The 21,705-nt window shown below is 34.6% G+C and overlaps 1 protein-coding gene across 2 annotated transcripts; it reads right to left on the minus strand.

Moving 5' to 3' along the window:
* Positions 1-24: 24 nt before the first annotated feature.
* LOC149018286 (TOM1-like protein 5) lies at positions 25-15,079 on the minus strand. 2 transcript variants are annotated; one of them, XM_089152585.1, is made up of 7 exons: positions 14,634-15,079; positions 13,044-13,218; positions 12,122-12,200; positions 6,174-6,272; positions 5,954-6,067; positions 3,122-3,285; positions 25-1,545 (listed from the first exon to the last, which is right to left on the minus strand). In XM_089152585.1, the coding sequence occupies exons 2-7, from the start codon at positions 13,142-13,144 to the stop codon at positions 1,446-1,448; spliced, it is 657 nt and encodes a 218-aa protein (XP_089008711.1). In that variant the 5' UTR covers positions 13,145-13,218; positions 14,634-15,079; the 3' UTR covers positions 25-1,445. The 2 variants fall into 2 exon arrangements, with proteins under 2 accessions (XP_089008711.1, XP_089008712.1); XM_089152586.1 differs by lacking the exon at positions 14,634-15,079 and adding an exon at positions 14,082-14,611.
* Positions 15,080-21,705: the final 6,626 nt, after the last annotated feature.

Raw genomic sequence — 21,705 nt, forward strand, 5'->3', positions numbered from 1 at the left:
GTCAAACCAGAGGATCACTACAAACAGAAGTAGGAAAGGATGTAAATGGTGCACGAAGTTCCTGCCTCTGCAAGGTCAGGGTTAGGCCACTATGTATGCAGCCATACCCCTGCTTCACAGAGAGGCTGTTTTCCTGTCTCAAACAGCAAGCAACAGGTCACAAATTGAGCAATCTTTTGTCTGGGAAGGTTAATATACTTTTGCTTGTACTATACAAATGCAAGTACTTTAACCACCTAAAAAATACGACGACATCAACATGAGCAACCGTTTCAGAAAACAAAGGGCTACAATGCAACAAAATATGGTCGACAAGACACAGATGCAGAAAAGAGGAGGCAGATAATCCATGTTAATCAGAAAACATCAAATTAGTATCTGTCATAGAGTCATAGTTCAACAACCAAGCTTTTCTTATTCACCCAAAAAGAAAAAAACAACCAAGCTTTTCAACTTGACTTGTTCTCCTGAAAACTGCTAACTCGGATGAGCAAACCTATTTAGAGTGAGTCTATGTTTTCCTCTTTTGACCTACTACCTCATTCACCCTTGATGTCTGTGTTTGTAAGAGCAATTGAGTGTGCCTGACTTCTCTCAGTTCTCAACTCTCAGTCTTCCTGAACCGAGACATCGAGGAGGGTAACTTACGTGTCCCTCTCTATATTCGTGTTTTGAGAACATTGATGCTTCTAAGGTTTGTTTCCCATGGTTGTCCCACAGGAATTGAGAGTTGAAGGGGAGCCTTGTGACAAGCGAAAGATTGGAGATATTTAGACTCAGGAAACTTCCATTTTCTCAAGGGGAAAAAAAAGAATCCAGTTTCTTGTAGCTCAGATTAACTTGGACCTAGTCTGGTCATTATTTAGACAGGCAAGTTTATACAAAGTCTTGACCAGGTTTGTTATTTTTTGCTTTCCCAACTCCGTTGAGTCAAAACCTTGTTTTACAACTAAGGTATCTGTCAAATAATAGTTTTAACAGTAATCATCCCAAGTAAAAAGCTCTTACTTAGCCAACTATTACAGGGAGCTCCAAAGGCTTCAAAATATTTACGTGTTCAAAAGCAAAATCAAAATAAGAATCATCACTATATCCAGTAAACAATACACCTATAAGGCTACAATGCATAAAAGCATCATTCAACTGACCGAATATTTACGAGTGAGTTAAGTTTAAATATTGTTTCTGTTCAAATTAGAAAGTCCAACAGGTATTGTGGGGTTTTTCGAAGCTGCAGAGGATTTATGATGAGAAGTGGAGGCTTAGTGTTTAGTCCAGATGGGTATGTCATAATGTTCCTTTCTTTATCTGATCTATCAAAAAGCCACACACAAAAATAAGGGAACATTCAATGAAGGGAATTTGGACTTGGAATCATCATATAACCAAACAATGTATTCCCAGCCACATTAACCAGAGCAATCTTTTGCAAGCTGAAAATTACGTCAACAGATATTTCCAGAACATACCTCAGGATGTTGCATGTCAATTGCATCCAATACTTCTCTCAAGACCTCCAAGGCAACACTGGCCTTCTGAATGATGCTGTAACAGGAAGATAAATCTATGAAATGGGGGAGAAAACAGTATTCCATATCCATTCTCAAAATAGTACCCTATAGCTATGCATCATGGTAAATTACAAAAGGCCTCATGCAAAACACAAAACAAGAAACATTCATCAAAAACATAAGGGGGGGGGGGGGCATAAAACAAAAATCTAGGTAAATATGACACTTAAAAAAATGTTGAAAGATAATAAGAAAATAAAGAATCCAAAAATCATGATTCCTAAATGACCCTCAGAAGGTATAGCAGTGACAATAATGACTCTTTTTTGGAACTGGTAGCTTTATATTGGGAGAGGGGACTATTACATATACCACCAAGGAGAGTCGAACCAAGAGGTGTTGGTCATTGCCAACTGAGCAACCCTTTGATGGTGACAATAATGAATTTCAAACATACACAAGATTTGGAGCACATGAGGGAGCTTAGAGCAATTCCAACAGATGAATAAATGAACAGTAATACTGAGATGGTTGAAAAACTAACACATACTCCTTAGAAAATATACAAAGGTGTAAGAAGGAAAAGATGGAATCAAAGCATTGAGATATGCCTTGATCCATATGCATGAGGGATTGTGAAATAGAAAGGCAGGTAGAATGTAATCCAAATCACAATGCAACAGTCTTTAAAGATGCGACTACAAGACATTTATCAACAAGAGGAACAAATGTGCCTTAATAATTTTGGAAAATCTAATTATTAATGGACTACCTGGTCCCATATTTTCGGTTTCCACAATATTCTCCAACAAATAATTCAAACTTTCATGGGAAACCACAAAATCTGCCATGAAATGGCAGCAATCAAGCGAAAAAACTGTTGGATATCAAACCTCCATTTGGTTGCAACTTGCAAGTAGAGGGAGGTGATTATTGAAAAGAAAGATCCATAATCATAACTGTGTAACCTACCTAGAACTCTTACCATATTTTCTAAATATACTTCTCAAACATAAAATCTATTTTACTTTTCAAATCAAAAGGATTTGCTTTCAAAGAAAAGTGAAAGTTAAAATAACCAAATTTGGCATGTTTCAGTGTTAATTAAACCATTATGAGAGAAGTAATGATAAAAAATTTCTACTTTTCTTCCTTGCAACCAAAAAAAGCAAAAATATTTTTGTACTTCTAGAACAGTACTTTTGAATGAGACAAGTTCCACAAAGAAAGACCAGTTCACAAGGTTGGTTAAACTGTTAAAGTATTTCACAGTACAGTAATTATACATCTACTGTCTTTGGCCTCACATGGGTACTCCAACAGCCATCCAGCATTAATATTTAATCACAAGTTCATCATCTTTAACATAAAATTATGCTGAAAGAAGGGGGGAAATGGGATAACTCGAGACTGGTTGATGGAAGTTTCTGTTTCCATTAGTTCTCATGTAGTGTGGAAATAGAGGATACATGGAGTCAATTGTCAGGGACAGTTTAAGGGAGAAAATGAGAAAATGGTGAACAAGGTATAGTTAGTATAATGGCCACTAGAAGAGTACAGGTGCCGTCACAACAGAGGCACAATCATACCCATGGCTACACAAATCATACCTAGATTCAGGCACAATTTGAGGATTTTCGGTGTGAATATTCCTATTAGAATTTGGAGAGACAGAATTCCCTCCAGCTCCAGGTAAGCTCCTATTGGTGTTCTCCAGCACAGAATGACCTGTGGCGACAGCAGGTGGCCTTTGAGGAAACTGTACACCAGCGCTCTGGTAGGACAAAAGCAATTATCAATTAATATTTTAGAACACATGTATACTCAATATTCACTGCTTACAGTAACAGATTAATGAGCTCCAAATCCAATTAGAAATTTCAGATCGCCACAAATTCCAATAACAGAATCATTCAAAATTTGTTGAACTTTTGCTATAAAAACAGACCAGTGAAAGAACATGTCAAAAGCATATGTAACACAGTTGAATTTGTACATTCAACAGGTAAATGACACATGAAAGACAACATGTAGAATAGACACACAGAGCTAAGTTAATGAACCAAGTTAAAAGAAGATAAAACAGTCGGCCGACACAGAATGGGTTTGGTTGGCAATAATGCATTACAAAAGAAGTACAATAGGTAGGATATGTCCGCAAGACCATAGAAGAAAACTCGACCGAAATTGTCGAAATGTCTACATTTTTCAAAAACGAAACGAAATTCCGATTATTTCGGAAAAGTGTCAAATTTCGACCATTTCGGATGCTTCGACTGAAATTTCGACCATTTCGACGAAATTTCAACTATTTCGAACATTTCGACTGAAATTTCGAAAACATTCCAACTTGTTTTTCCTTAGTTTTTGTTGATTTCTATCCCATTTTCACCTAATTTTCACAACTCCTTTGCCTTCGAACACCTCTTTTGCTCATTTTTTTTGCCTCCAAACACCTCTTTTGCTCATTTTTTTTTGCCTCCAAACACCTCCTAAGCCACAACAGCTACAAAACAAACTCCAGCAACAATAGAATGTAAACCATAAGCCATACCCAACAGTTCCAAACTTCCCTTTTTTTTTTTTTTTTTGCTCATGCCTTAAATGATCTTGTATTGCCTTGAATTAATATATGTTTAGCCTAGGACTATGATCTATGCTTGTGTTTTGTTGCTTATCTTTTTAGCCTAGGACTAGTACCTTTTTCATTTTCTGATTTTAATAATTATTTTCTAAAATTATGTATTTTTTTTTATGTATATATGATATATAGGCTTCAACTTAATATATGTGAGACACCATCACTTGATCTAGTTGGTCATTTTATTTTGTTGATTTGTTGCATATGTAACCATTCTACCAAAGAATTCATGTATGCTGATGATTCTATGCCTGTATGCAATACAGTTTGCATTTGTCAGAACCATTCATTTGTTAGTATACTTAAATGATAAATTTTCAATTTTTTTATTATTATTATTTATTTATTTATTTTTTTTTTTTGCAAAATACTATTTCCATTGTGTTTATTATGCTTGAAATAGGTAGTATGCAAGAATCCAAATCATTTTAGAACCACTGAACTATGTTGGAAAACTTCTATGTGATTGTGAATATTAAAACTCCTTGAAGAAAATCAAGGCTTCGGTGAACATACATCCATCAACAATAACTCCAGTGCAGAAGAAGTGCCACAACATTTTCCAGCAACATGATTAAAATATTATCATATGGACATGGATTTGCCCACTATAACTTTCACACTATATGAAATCAAAATTGGGCTTGAAAAGTTAGCCAAATATCTAGGTGAAGCTTGAATTAAGCCAAAACATGAGCAGAACACAAACAGACTCTAAACAAAGTAAACCAACATAAAAAATGAATCACACTAGAACCACAATGCAGATGACCACCAAATAAGCATTAAAACTAATATTGAAAATAAATAACATCAATTGTATTCCAATCTTCTATTCCCTGACTTAACCACAGCAGTCTAATTCACTTTGTATTGGTCATTTTCTCTCAAGCTTCTGATCTGAAATTTTCTCCTGCCCCAGTGTACCAAAGATACACACACTGAGCAGTTGGCCAATCTATCCTATAACCACTTTGGGGTTTTCTACCCCTCAAAATATACATCCTCCAATACTTACTGTTGCTACATTTTGGCTTTGAAATAGAATATCAATTCATTTGTATGCAAAATATTACTTCATGGACTTTTTACAGAAAATTGAACTCGTAATAGGATTTCTTTCAACCTTACTACAACTTATTAAAAAAGGCGAGAGTCAACTCTAAATCGAACTCCTAATAAAAGAAAGACTGCTTAAGTCAAAAAGCTGGGAAAGACTAGTCAATTTAACTAGGACCAACACAAATTTATCGCTGTGAAGAAACAGGTCCTAAAAGTAAGACCTGATATCCTTAGGGGATAGCCCAACTTGCTCACAGCTGTTCAGGGGCAAGTCTTCTCTCCTTTTGGCCTTCTAACATCCATATAGAATGCTTGGTTCAACAAGACATACCTCAGAGCCAGAGGCAGTTGATCTTATGTTCCTTTCAAATCAATAAACTACTTCATGCTACCCTACCTTCAAAAAATAGCAAGATTCTCTTCTTCTTTTTCATCCCCCCCCCCCCCTTTCCAAAACAGGGGGGAAGAAGCAAGCCAAATAAAAGGTACTTCGTCCCATAACAGTTAGAACTACCGCAGACTGTTCCACTAGGGTAAATGATTTCCCCTTCAAGTAAACTCTCCATTACAAAAATAATTGTTTATAGTTTTCATCAGGTCTCAATCATACAAGTTAACTCAGAAAATAGAGTGGTAGCACTGGCAACTTTTCCTTTGCATTGGGGACAGAAATGATCAATAATGAAATTTTCATCATTGTTAATGGCCCTACAGATTACAGTTGCATGTTGGTACGCACCACCAAATCATAATATGCAGCATAATATTGAGGGAACTTTCCTGAAGCACCACCATGAGATGTCTGCATCGCATCTAAAAGTAAAAATATCTTCTCTCGTACAGGAAGATCTGACTGTAAGCAGGAAAAAATACAATTTTAGATTAGAAGTATCTTTACATGACACAAAAAGAAAAATTCAATTAGCAGTAGCATATAGTGTTTCTGTGAATATGTGAACCTTCTTCTTCACTATCTTCACCATTATCGGAAGAAGTCCATTACTTATCACCTGCCTGTGAATTTGTTCTCCACAATTATTCATTAACATCTCCAATAACTGCAAAACCATATTACATTTGGATTAAGCCTCAGAAGCCAAAGCACCAAGAATGGGGAAACAAAAGCAAAAGTATCAGACTGACTCCTTCTACTACTATTCTTTTAGGATAGGTCCTTCAGGTCCTTTCACTAGTGATCTTACCGTTTTTATAAAATAATAAGATACCAAAGAGGATGATTGATTCGTTTCAGATTACAAAGAATCGCAGGCACACGAAGTTTGATAACACTGATTCCTATTTCTCAATGATATCCCATGATCGAGACAATTGATTGAATTAGTTGTGTGAACACATAGTCTGTCCTATTTTGAAGCTATAACAGCGTAAAAAGCACATAAATAACATCAAGAACCAAAGCAGAAACCAACAAACACTCGACAGTCAACAAAACAAAATATCCAAGAGCAAAAAACAAACGCTCATATAATGATTAATTGCTTCTTTGTTCACCAGCAGAAAAATCATTTCATTTCATTATTATGTTGACAACAAATGTCATGTCATCCAATGTAGACAGACACTTGGGTCCAAAGAGTAAGATGCAAATGTGAAATTTGGGATCTGCGATTACCAACAAACACTTTGGTTGCCATGTTGGATCAATCAAAAGGCATTTATTCAGAACATACTCCCAACAATAGCATGTTCCTCCAGGACCAAACAAGCAATTTTATAAGTTTTTATACATCCCATAAAATAGCATAAAATACCCGATTCTACAGCATCCAAACCCTTAGCATAAGGACTGAAGCTGGGCATTTGCCAAAATAAAAAAATAAAAAAACCTCAAAAGAAATATTATAAAAAAAAAAGCATTAATTCATCCAACTCCAACTTCTAAACCAAAAAAAATAAAAGAACAAGTTCCAAACAAAATGAATCTCCTCACAATATAAAGACATGCAGTTACACTCTATTCTATGCATTGTCAACGACAATGGCTTGGAAAATTAAAGCTCTGTTTTTTGTAAAACAACTGTGAGCAATATGCAAAAAGAACTATAATAATCCTAAATTGGCATTAATAAAAAACAATATGTATTAGATCATTGAACTCCAAACATCTAAACAAAAACTAAAAGAGCAAGCCCCAAACAAAATGGACCTCTTCACAATATAAAAAGATGCATTTACAGTCTCTCCTTGGTATTATAAGTAATAAAAAGGGGAACCCAGTTCCGACGGTTTCCCGCACAACCAAAGTCCCCTGGAGGGGTGGGGGAGGGAATTTTCCTATGCAACCTATTGAGAAATATGAAATTGGTAGAATGGCTTATTGATCCATGATCTCAAGCCCTTTATTTATAATAAAGTGGAAAGTAGACTATTACAAGGAATAGAAGTTTACATGAATGCAAACTCTAATTTAACTCCTATACAAACTCTTATTAGACTCCTAATAGAATCAAATACTCCCCCTCAAGTTGAGGCATGGATATCACACATGTCCAACTTGACCAAAAAAGTATAAAACATCTGTCCAGGTAAACATCTGCAATTTGATCTTCAAACTTATAGATTACGTCTGCCTTATAGACTTCCATTTAATTTGTCCTCATCTTTACTGCAACTTTATGTCTCTAAGGAAGAACGCCCAAGTAAAAAGGTAGAATCTTCAAATGTTGAGAAGACTAAATTTCTGCACAAATCTGAGGGAAAATATATTTTTGGGGTAACAATAGCTAGGGTAAAACAGCCAAAGTGAAAGTTTTGATTTGTAGCAATGTTAGATCTTTAAAGGGAAAGTTTGCCAAGGGACAATCTCCAAAGGTAGGGGAAAATTTGTCAAGATAAGTGACAATCTCCAAAGGTAATAGAGATCAAGTTTCGCAAAGGTCAAACGACAAGTCCTTTGCAAGGTTAGATCTCTCCGAAGGGAAGATGTCAAGTTAAGGGGCAAATCTCCGGGGTTAACAGAGATCAAGTTACGCACAGGTCAAAAAAGATAGCTCTATAGCAATGTTAGATCTCCAAAGTGGAAGATTGCAAAGGTAAGGGACAAACTTTCAAAGGTAACAAAGATCAAATTCTACATAAGGAAGTCTACATGAAAGGCTTTGAATTGTAGACATCTTCAATCTCCCCCTCACGTGTAGCGTTACACGTGGGAAGATAATAACAAAGGAAATTCCAATGGGGAAACTTGAGCGGAAGAAATTGTAATGGTAAGATAAAAGTATCAGGAAAACAAATATAGAGAAAATGACAAAATTTGAAAGGGGGTTGACCGAGCCTACGGTGCCACTAATGAAGGTCTGATATTACCGAATGGACCGGATTAGAAGATGTAGTCAAAGCAGAAGTAGATCCTCCAATCGGCTCGAGCAAATAAAGTCCATTTACCACGACCAATCTCCTTCCCCAGATCCTAAAGTAGCTAGGTAGGAGTTGGTAGGGGTAGTAAAGGAAGCAGTGGTCGAGGCTGTACCGGCGATGAGAAGATCGCATAATACGTCCATGAGTAGCGAACTCCTCCTGCGAAAAACCAACGTCTGCAGAGGGTGTGGTGGAAACTGTCTCAGAAAGATTAGCCTTTTGTTTTCCCTGTCTTTGTGCTCGTTTTTGCTCAAAATCAGCAGGCTTCCCATGCAGTTTCCAACAATTTTCCTTGGTATGATATGGTTTGTGACAGTGCTCACACTTGACAATCTCCTTAGCCGGATCAGATTTAGTGCGAACAAACTGTAAAGCTGATTTCTCCATAATAGGAGTATGAAGCATGACTAATCGACGACTTTCCTCACTGAACAAGAGCATAAGACTGTTCTCTTTAGGAAAGGGAGAACGACTTAAGACTTGCACTCTGATCTGATCGTACTCTACGTTCAAACCTGCTAAGAAGTCATATACTCGAATCTTATCAATGTACTTCTTATATGTCGCCACATCATCTGGATTAGAGGGGTGATAATCCCCATAATGATCCAACTCTTGCCAAAGAGGTCGCAACTCAGCATAATAATGGGCCACAGTTAGTTCCTTTTGGGTAGTCTCATGAAGCTTCTTTCGTAGCTCATAAACCTGTGCATCATTCCCCAACTGTCCATATGTTTCAGTAGTAGCCTTCCAAATTTGGGCTGCAGTATCAAGTAATAGGTAACCCCGGGCAATATTTGGATGCATGGAATTCAAAAGGAATGACATAATAAGAGATTCGTTTGATATCCATTTATCCTGTAAAACACCTGCGGTAGTGGGTTTGATAGTAGTGCCCGTAATGTATCCAACTAGTCCTCTTCCAGCAATAGTTAGGTAAGCAGATCGAGACCAGATCAAGTAATTTGTGCCGTCAAATCTTACCGAAAGAGAATGAAAAGTGGAAAAATATTCGGATCCAGTGAGAGCAGTAGTATCATCAATAGTTGTCATGTTGACAAAATTATCTGCAGTTCTTCAGTCTTCACCCTTTCGAAGTAACTGAAACGTCGCAGAATGCAATAGCCAAACAACTCAAGACATTTTTTTAATTTAATTTAATTTTATTATTTTATTATTTTTTTTGTAAAGCAGAATAGTAGATTAGAAGAAAAATATATATATATATATATATCAGCCAAATATGCAATGGTCAGGTTTGGTCTAAATGTAAAGAGATTGGTCCAAATTTGGTTTGGTCCAAATATGATGTGGTTTGGTTTAAATATAAAGACTTTTAGACAAATGGTGTAATGTTTGGTTTGGTTTAAAGGGTGTAAAGGGAACAGAGGGGTTTTGTTTCGGATCGAAAAGTACCTGGTTTCTTGGAGATGGCGATGGTTACGAATGGCAGCGTTCCGTTCGGCTTCTCTGAAGTAGCAGAAAAACAAGAACAACCAAAGGCGGACGGAAGTGGTCTCGTCCTCTCTCTCCTTTCCGTCTAGTTTGGTGGTAGGAAAGCGAAGAATGATAGATACCAGTTTGAGGCGCGCGAAAAAGCGGTGGCTTTTCTTCTCGCTTTTTTCTCCTCTTTTTTCTCTTGATGGCGCAGGAAGCAGCAGTTGTAGCAGTAATGACAGTAGAAGCAGCAGATTCCAGAACTGAAGAACTTCTGCTTTCTTACCAAGAACTTTTGCGACGGTAGAAGCAGCAGATTCCAGAACTGAAGAACTTCTGCTTTCTCTCCCCCCCCCTTTTTTTTTCCTCTCGATAGCGCAGGAAGCAGCGATGTTTGGAAAGAATCAGAAATTGCTACCGGTTTGAAGAACTGCGATGTTTTTGAAGAAAATCAGAGAATTGAAGTGGTTTGCGATGTTTTTGAAAAAAAATTCAGAAGAAGGAGGTAGGTCTTCGTTTTGTTTTCCTAATCGCACTTAGGCTCTGATGCCATGTTGAGAAATATGAAATTGGTAGAATGGCTTATTGATCCATGATCTCAAGCCCTTTATTTATAATAAAGTGGAAAGTAGACTGTTACAAGGAATAAAAGTTTACATGAATGCAAACTCTAATTTAACTCCTATACAAACTCTTATTAGACTCCTAATAGAATCCAACACAACCTTTCCCCAATAATTTTGCTGAGAAGCTGTTTCAATACCTTGACCTCAGGCTACAACTGTGGTCCACCGACCATTATGCCAAGGCTCCCTTTGCATTAAAGGTAACAGTGTCTTGGACATTTGAAGCCCCTCCCCTTTTTTTTGTGAAACAAGTGAGAGCAACACTTGAAGAGATATTACTAAGAGTTTTCAAATGATATTACAATAGAAGTTTCCATATTAACTTAAAAGGTTTTGTTCGAGGATTCTCCCCCCCCCCCCCCCCCCAAAAAAAAAAAAAAAAAAAAAAAAACAATAAGCACCTAAATGACAGCAGGTGTGACTATGTTTGACCAGTTACCAACTTACCATACATGTCTCATGGGAAAAGACTTGCAGTATGGGCATGTCTTTAGTAAGTGTCTTTTTCTCTCCTGTATATAGGGAGGATGTGAAGTCCATTCCTCTTAAACAACAAAGAAAAAAATAGCAACTTAAATGCTCATGGTTGTTTCTACCAAGGGTGTCCAACCAAGCACAACTTTGAACAACATGACCTAGTAAGCTAGTGCAATGACAGTAAAAGAGGCACTACAAGGTTGTTCTACCTTAAAGGATGATTTATGCTATCCTGGATTCCACCACAGGAAGTCTTCAATTGTAAGAAAAGCGGCTGGTGGCATAACTCAGCCCCACTGATTCATTGAATTTCCACTACTTTCAGGTCCCTGATACCATGCTTGGAGCTGGAATTTTCTGTTATCTACATTGGTGGATCTATGGTTTCAATAAGCTTCCTATTCCCCTTTTACATGTATTACCAAGTACAGTTGGATACAGGCTTCCAACAGAAAAACTCATGCAAAAACTTATATCCTTGGAAGAGCCTAGAACCCCAAATGTTGGACAGTTCCTGAAGAAAGTTCTAACATGATTAAACATTAATGTTGTCAGTATAAGAAGTGATTACTCAGAGAATGTTGATTTACTCATATGCCCCAATGTACAGTTATATAATTGGTTTTGCATGTTGAAATACTGTAATGACAGAAAAATTTTCAAGTTCTTCATGGAAAAAAGAACATGATTTCATAATGATTCTATAGTGATGCTTAGATGAATGCTTTTCTTTCTCTCTTTTCTACATTTCCAGTCAATCCTATCAACAAACTCAAAAACCCAACCAAAATTAATATCTTTTATCACACAAGGATGAATAAATTGGGCAAGCATAGTCTCTCCACCATCCAACGTGGGAGGTCATGCATGGGAGCATTCAATACAGGACCAAGAAGGATTCCCCCTTCTCAACCAGTTACAGATGAAAAAAAAAACTCCACTAATAACATAAAACCAAGCCAAGGCCCCAAGACAACTAAAAAACTCACCAGGACAGCGAATAGCTGAACACATGGTTTTTTATTCCCCAACCGTTTCTTAATAGCTTTGATGACATCTTTGACTTTCCTGGACATCCAAAAGTAAAGAAACCAGCATCAGCATAAAATTTGGTTAAACAGTTAAATTTTTAATACAGTAATGATGGGTATGAACAACATCTCATACTAGCATGGACAACACAGCCTTAAGTTGGAGTAGGTACCTCATTCCAAAATGGAATTTAGGATTGACTTAATACTCGATGGATATGAGAGTTAGGTGTCAAAATCAGCCCCAGAAACTATCAGACTTTGCAAAGCTTAAGAATAGGACACAGGGACAAGTTCTTCTCTTTCTTTTAATACCATAGAAAATATACCCTCCAATTTTTATGGGTAACTACTAATACAACGACTGCAAATGTAACTAATTTATAATATTAAAGAGACAAAGAGAGAAGGAAAAAAGATGATGTATTTTACTACAAGATCATAGATGTCATCCAAGATATTTTGTGGTATAAATAACACCGAACATACGAGTAAGAAACCAGTGTCGGCAAACAATGTGCTTAAACAGTTAATTATTTTGTTAGACCTGGAGATAGGGGCGATATTGTGGTGCTGATATTAGCATTTAGCAGTTGGCATGTCAATAATGTGTCAGTGTAAGCTCTCAACATAATGATACGTGCTGCCATGGGTTTTGCTACCCCAAGTAAATTGTCATCTACAGAGTTTTCTCTGATGGAAACATCTACTAGGTTGACTAGCTCTATGCCTCTACCATTACATATGCTTGGATCAACTAGGTTGAATTTTCCTTAAAATAGATGTGTATATAAATTACTAATCCAACAAATGAAATATGAATTGTTAGGCAACAACTACCAAGGAAAAATAAATAACGAAAGAGACAGTACGGAAATACCCTTGATCACTTGCCACTAGTTCGCAGATTTCAATGTTTTTCGTCCAATCCATTTCTTTCAGTTTATCGCTTGTCGCCGAATTGACGAGCTCAGTCGCCATACCTACTAGTAAACCCCAAACTTCAGGCAGGAATAAGATGTGCACAGCTACAAAAGTGAGATCTGTGCTTATATCTGCAAATTCAAAACAAGCATTAATGCAGTTGGCATGTCCATCACCATGACAAAAACAATGACAAATGAGACATGGCACAGACATGACACAATAAAACCATTGAGTTGAAAGGAATACATTAAAAAGGTATGAAAATCAAGTCAGAAGTTACTTAAAAAGGGGGGGGGGGGAGAAGGAGGGAAAGAAAAGAAGAAGAAGAAATTATAGAAGTAATAACAATCTATCCTCTATTTTAGAGGAATTAGGTCTTATTTTTTATTGCACAACAAGTATTAAATAGAAAGAAGACCAGTAAGCTTGCATGGTAACAATTCATATTTCATTTGTAGTTGCTTTTCCATTTTTTTTTGTCAAGTATATCTATAGAAAAAGGAGTGGTCACCTCCAATTTGATGTTCAATTTTAATTTCTCAACTCCCATATTCCTGATTGCATATCCAGCAAAGATGGCCTATGCATTTCCAACATAGTCAAGAACTTCCCTTTACATAAGGCCTCCTAATTGTATTAAATGACAGTTTTGCTTCAGAAAATGCAATCAGCAGAAATGATTACGTATATAAAATAGACTAAAGATGTACAACAAAGGCCATGAACCCGATGCTTAACCTGTTAGACTTGCATACATTAGTTGCACTGTAACATTGTAGAGCTAATGGTTTAAACATTCAAAAGATGAACATCTATTCCATCATATAAAACAAAATCCAGATGTAACGATTGGTTTTAGAAATAAGATTGAAATATAAAGCTTAAGTTATCCGATTACTGAGGGTTCTGGAGATCAAAGTCTCATTTCAGGGGCCAGAATGAAATCAAACACTTCCACTCCCGCACCCCACCCCAAAAAATGAAAAAGCACCTTGAGAGACTTTGGCTGAAACATGTGTGCAATGATTCAGGAATTCCTAATAGTGTCTCCAACTCCTGCAAACAACCCCACGAGAATTTTGGCTGAAAAAAATAACAGGGAAAGCTAATTCATATTCCCCTCCTTCCCACTACCCAAAACCGTAGCAGCTTCTGCCCAATATGGTATGTTTTCAAAAGTCATTGGGTTCTCAATAAGCTTCCACCTCGCTTAACTGCCAAAGATGCCATTTTGATCTAGTTCCTTCCGAATTTCCCAACTCGACCAGCCCGAATCACACAGATTTACAAATCACTCAATACTTCAATCTAAAGGAGAATATTTCAAAACAAAGATCAGAAGAAAACTAAGATTCCAAAGCAAAATGAAAATGAATCACAAAAAGCAAGCAGTAGCAAATTCCGGAAGTAAAACAAGAGAATTCACAATGATCGATTTTGCCGAATCAAATTCCATTGAAATCTAATTCCAAAGACTGCTTTTATATTTTTTACAAAAACCTCCAAATGCAAACAGTGAGCAAAAGTAAATCGGTGTACGAACCTGCAAAGATCGAATGAAGAGCGCAAGAAAACCCAACCCACGAAACTTCAGCATTTCCAAGAAACTAACACTAGGAGAAGCATTGCGTTTCCAGAGTCGCTCTTAAGATCTATATCTAACTCTGGTTCTTTTCTTATGCTTTTGCAGCAAAAGTAGTGAACAAACCGAGTAAGTGAGGTTTAGAGGAAGCTGAGAAGGTTTAGAGAGATGTAAGGAAGCTGTTTTGGACTTTATTGGATAATTACAATTGTAAAGTGCCACCGCCATTGCTCTATTCTGAGATCTTTCCAGGCTTTAAATAGAAGGGAAAAAAAAATTAATTATAAAAAAAAGGAACGGAAGAGAGAGAGAGAGAGAGAGACAGAGTTCCGACAGGTTTGTTGAAGGTGAGAGACCTTAAGTGGATTCGTTTTCTCATATCCAGAATGTGTGTTCCATCCCTATCGCTTCTGCTTTTTTTTTTTTGCTTCTTTTCTCTTCTTTTCTCTTCTTTTCTTTTTCTTTTCCTTTTCTGTTGAAAGAGAAATGAAAATATCGGCGGAAAATTGCGTAAGCACGTGGACACTGGCTTGAAGCTACACCACGTGAACCGTAAATTGGTTTGGTTACTTTAATAGCTGCAAAATAATGATGTACATGTACTTGTACACTTGAGAATTTAGTCCACGTGGATTGGGATTTCTCAACTTGATCAGGGTTGATGTAGACATTTGCCATTTTGTGTTACGTGGAATTTTTTTTTTCTTGTTAAAAGTAGGAGTGTAAATGAAAAACTAAAATTTGCTTTCGAATTTGCATATGCATTAATTTAGAAGTATCCAAATCCGATTACTAATAAGATGTAGATATGGTATATACTTTTCTTACCGATTATTATCTGTATGATAAAATTATTAGATTAAGTTACTTATTTAGATTTATTACTTTTTTTATAATTTTTTTTACCTGAGATATGTTACTCTTTTTCTAAATTTTATACTAAAATAGCTACTAAAATTGTTAAATTATTAAATTTCAAACCTAGTTCTTGGAAATAAATGGTAAAAATGTAAACATCTAGTTGAAAACTTATATTGTATTTATGCCTATTTAGAAGAATTTACTTAAGAAAATAACTATCTGGTTATAATCTGAATTTGACTAAATACGTCCGATAACCGATAGGATGTTATCTCAATCCGTCCAAATATAATAGGATATGGTGTTAGAAATCATTAGATGGACAGCAAGTATAAGACTATAGAATTGATGAAATAGAACTTATCTGATTCGAAGAGATATCCAAGTCTTTGTTGAAGTGAAGAAGAAATCGATAACATCACTAAGCTTCCGTATGTCATCGAGGAAACAATATGATAATAACAAGAAGAACTCGATCACGGTGAGTTGAGGCGTACATATTAGTACTTTTCCTTAAGGTATTTGAACGCCCCCTATAGTGCAGACTGGGTTTGACCATGGCGTCCTCACCTCCAAGATACAACAACTCCTTAGTTCCAATGGCATGCACCCCAATGGAATCTACTTGCAAAGAACGTCCGAAGGTAGTACTCACAAACTCATAAAAAACACTCACACCTTAATAGAAAATCAAGATACTAATATTTGTGTTAAAACTGTTAGAGTTACTAGGGATCAACTCCTCTCTTTATATAGAAGAGGAAGAGACACCTATAAAGGGTATCTCTAAAACGTACCTCCCAGATCATGTCTTTTCCCTTAAGTCTTGTTTGTTAGTCATTCAAACAAGACTTTTTATAGACTACCCATTGGCTATTTAAGTATCTAACAGGGAATAACATTACCTCTAACCTTTTATTGTAAAACACAAAAAATATTTTGAATCTTATAATTTAAACATACTTAAAATTCCAACATATGGATATGGTATTACTACTATCTAATCCGAATCCAATCCGTATAAATCCTTAATTAAAAGGAACTGAAAAAGTCTCTTTCAAGCAATTAAAAGGTTGGAGAGGGGTCCAATCTCTCATTGATGGTTCTATGTTTTCTTTATTAATTATAGAAGAGAAAATTTCTCTCTCTAGATATTTATTTCTTATTCCCGCATAAATTTCATTTACGATCTATCTAAAAAAAGTAAATTATAATTATTTTCCTATGTTTTAAAATGACTTATTTATTATTTTCTTACTTTTCTCTATTTTTCATAGGAATTATGCGTGTTTTTTATTTTTCATATTCCCTTCATTTATTGAATTCTATTTTTAGAATTTTCTATTTATATTGTGGGTTTTCATTTTTATTTTTTTTATATATTGTTGGTTTTACTTTGGTGGATTTTTATAAATGAGAGAGAAAAAAAATTACATCTAATCATGTTTGCATTTTGATAAAAGATGGATGAAAGAAAAATAAATAAATACATTTCTATTATAAAAAAAGACAAAGGAAAAAATCACTTTCATTAAAAGATTTTTTTTGGGGTCAAGCTTTCACTGAAAAGGGAAAAATGTGGTAGGACCATTGTGAGAATAAATTGAGAATATGTTTGATAAAAATTTATCGTTAAAATTAATCAATTAAATCTCAACCATTCAGTAAGTAACCCTTATTTTTCTCTCATTGTTCATTGGTAACTTCCTACTGGTTTGTATAAATTATTGTAAATGTTTTCTCTAATCTGTTGAAACTACTTTTCCTTTTCCTCATTATTTTCTCGCAAGGAGTTAGAGAACATCTCTTTGAGAAATAAAATTAAATTTTGTTTTCAGAGAACCTCGAAACATGAAACTTAGTTTTTATATATAAACCTTAAAGTATGAAACTCTTCTACCAAAAAAAGAAAAACACAAAACTCAATTTTGCATAAGAAAGAGTCAAATTCTGTTGAAATTTGGTTTCTTATAAATTATAAAACACAAAACTATTGAAATATGTAAATCTATCAATTTATAAGTCGTTGCATCAAAGTCTGAGCCAAATTGAGCAATCCATTCGAGATAGTTTCATTGGGAAAAATCGGGCCTTATCCCACCTTTCAATCGATAGGACGTGGATCGATCATGACGAGAATGGACTTCTCCGTAATATAATAGAAGAGTCATAGTCAAGTTCCCTCTTCTGTCTTAATCTATTAATTTATGATTTTCTATTGTTTTAGTAGGGAAGAAAGAGAAGAAGAAACAACGTTCATTATACCATAAGTGGTTAAAAACACAAAAAGAAGAAGAGAGAAACTCCCTACAAACAATGAAACAAGTAAAGAGTGGGAGGGAAAGGACTTTCAATTTTCAACTGATAAAGAAAGAAAGGAAACTGTGACTTCAACAATCAGTGATAGAATAACCAATTAATAGTGGATGGTTGAGATTTCACTCACCAACTTTAATTGTAGATCTTTATTGACATGGTCTCAGTGTGTCCTCACAATTTTCTTACAAAAACCTTCTTAAAATGAATATAGGATTTCTATGAAAGAGAGAGAGAGAGACAAGATTCCTATGAAAAAGAGAGATAGCGAGAGTGAGAAGGAAAGGAAAAACCAGTTAAAAAGCTTCAATAAAATCAATTAAAGAGACAAAAATATTAAAAGATGACTATTTTAAACTTCAAGGACAAAGGAGATGCGATAGTTCAACTTTTTAGAGGAATATGAGATAAAACTTTTTTGAGAAGGGAATAAGAATAAATAGAGAAGAGGTATAAATTTAAACTGAGGTATTCATGATGTTTTATGTTTCTCCTAATTATATAAGGGCAGTTAGTGTAATAGCTCTAGATTTTTACTAATGGTATTTTTATCATTTACCTTATATTATAGCTCAAATTATATTATATAATGATATTTTATGTTGTATATAATATAATGTGATTTAAATTATCATTAACTTATATTATTGCTAGTTTCTAAAAAAAATTTATGAATTAAATTAATAAAAGAAGAAGACTTTTAGAATAAATAAATAAAGCAATTTACCCATTATATTTACACTTAATTAAATATATTAAGTTAATAATTATGAAATCTGTTAAGTAACTATAATATAGTAGTATAATGAATTTAAAACCATTAATAAAGTATATTAATTTTCACAATAGAAACAAAACTTCATTTAAGAAGAGAAAGTGGAAAATCAGCTAGGTGTATTAGCCTGACAGTCAAACTGCAGATAGAGCGAGTAAGCCTAACTGCTCCAGAGTTCACCCAAACCAAAAACAAATTTTAGTCCGTTATAATCAAATTAATAAACTATAAGAATGTTAACCAAATACTTATTACAATATTAACATTATTAATATACTTAAATATATATTAGTATTACTAAAACTTAAACATTAATATTGTTTTATTTATTATTGTATTTGTTATATCTATATTTTTAATAAATAGAAGTAAGACTTGATCTTATGAGAGGGGAAATTTCAATAGAGAAATAATTTAATAGATGTTATTTGGTTGGCTAAGTGTCGGCTGATTTGAATTTAGAAGTTATTTGGCTAACTAAGTGTGGGTTGATTGAATTTAGTAGTTGTTATTTTGGTTGACTAAGTATCTGATTTCTACATTTAATTACAAATCCATTAGAAAGGCAAGTGATAGTTCTTCATATTATTTATAGTTTAAACATGGTATTTCATCTTGATCTGCATTACATGTGAGAATTTTTCAGGTATATCTACTAATTTGAACTATTGTATCATTTGATATATATTACAAATCTCGCATTATATCTACATGTTTAATTTGTTGTCTTTTATTCAATCTAAATTGCAAGTAAATATTTACATGTTTGAGTTGTTTCCATTAATTTAATTTATATTGCTACTAAGGACCTACATTACGTCTTGTATATTTTATTTTGATCTAGATTGCAATTTGAAGATCTTGTTTATAGTTTAAATCATGATATATCATCTTAATCTTGATTGTTAAATTTGAATCATTGTGTTCTTAACATGAGTTGAATTTTATATATGATTTTATCTCATCTCATATATTATGATTTGTTATGATTATCGAATGTCTATAAATTTCTATGAATATCAAAATTTAGCATTGCATTATAAAAAGAAGGAGACGTGAACTTTTCATTTATCATGGTCTGATAGACAATTAAATGTGTTGATAGGGCTGTGTAACATGCGCATGCCAAGTAACGGCATGAATCAACCTTTATCATTTTCTATTGAAAGAACTCATGACAACACTGGAGGGATCAACATACATAACGGGGTTGCATAACACGTGCAGACTATGTAACGATATAGAGTATGATGTGTTGAATCCCAAATTTTGGAACAATAGAGCATGTCAATGCTGTATAACGCATGTAGACCATATAACAATATGGGACATCGTATTGTTTTTAAATAAGATAAATAATAATTTTGTATAACATTATTTATTGTATCTAATTATATTTTTTGTATTATTTCGATATATTATTTCAAACATGTCAATATATATCTTGTTAGTTTTGATCTTACTAAGTTTTTCAAAACTTACTCAATATTTTTCTCTAGATGGTGAATGTGTAGAACATGACCTTGAAGAATTGGGTTGTTAGACAGAGAAAATTCATCTTGTTGATAAACTTCACTCATATATTATTTGTTAATGATATAAAATATACTTTTATTTATATTTTTATATTTAAATAATTAATAATTAAATATTTTATTTGATAAATGTAACAGTCAACTCTTTTATTTTTAAAATTTTAGAATAATAAAAATATTTCAGTTTATTACAATTTTAAAATAGACTTCTGTTGATTAAATATTCTGAATTCTTTGAATTGAATTTAATAATATAAAATTACTGGTCTATTCTATTTTGATCGGTTCGCTTCTTTGAATTGAATTTAATAATATAAAATTACTGATCTATTCTATCTGATCGGTTCGCTATTTAAAGAAAATTGATTCTTAGACTAATGATCGACCTTATTTCCCATATTCATTACAACTAAACTCAATAAAAGATCAATTTGATCTTGAAATGGAAAAAGTCATAAGCAAGCATATCCCAATCAGACCTGATCTAAAAAGAAATGGACTGGATTGAGTTAAGAGCACAGAGTTTATTAAGCAAAAAAGAATTTAAAATTCAACTACTGCTTTTTTTTTTGGGGGGATTAACAGATGAATACAAAAGAGAGTCCGGATCAGCTCCCCTAGCTACCCGACGAGTTCCTGACCACACAAAATAGTAACACTTTTTGGAAAAAATAAAAAAGAAGTTTAAAATTTCATCCGTGCGCCCCACTATTTTGTGTGGTTGGGAACCCGTCGGGGAGCAATCTATGCTAACCCAACGGGGTGAGAATCCGGATTCTACAAAAGAGGGAGGCAGGTGAATGTAGCTATTTAAAATAAACGAGGTATTACCCTAATCCAAGATAGATTTAAACTCTTAATCTCATGCAATGAAGTATTAAAACTCTTAATCTCATGCAATGAAGTATTAGTCTTTGCTAATAAAATCAACTCCTTGGTCATAAAAAAAAAAAAAATCAACTGCTTGGAATTAGTAGACTTAGTACTTTGAAAATCTCTACTCAAACTACCCATCTAAACACCTAATTAAACTAATTTTAACATAATTAAGTCTACCTAATTAAATTTTTTTTTTGGGCCAAATATTTCAATTAATTTACATGGGCATACAGTTCACGACTGCCACATCAGCACTTACAATGCACGCGTTGACCCAGGTCAACTAGATGCCACGTAAGGGCAATCAGAGTCATCACGTTGAGCAACGACGAGACCATATTAACAATTTTCAGCCTCTGGTTGAGCATTCCGACACGCACTAACCTCACCCCGCCAACACCTGCTCGACTCCCTAACGTGCTTGCACCTCCTCTATCGGCTGCGCTTCCGCCATTCATAGCGGTTGCAGTACTAGCAGCCCCGGCCGGCTCCAAGTGTGACTGTGTCGCTGCTGTGTTGTTCGCAGCAACTTCCCCAGCTCTCCCTTCTTCTTTCTCCGTCTTCATTCTCTCAAACATAACCTGCAGAAAACAGTTACTAAGCAATCAAACATCAACTTGTACTGGTCAAGCACCTGACACTTTGAAGTTTTCGAATGGAAACAGAG

This window comes from Hakea prostrata, chromosome 4 (assembly GCF_041222555.1).
Source record: "Hakea prostrata isolate BN-2017 chromosome 4, UWA_Hpros_2, whole genome shotgun sequence".
Lineage (NCBI taxonomy): Eukaryota > Viridiplantae > Streptophyta > Magnoliopsida > Proteales > Proteaceae > Hakea > Hakea prostrata.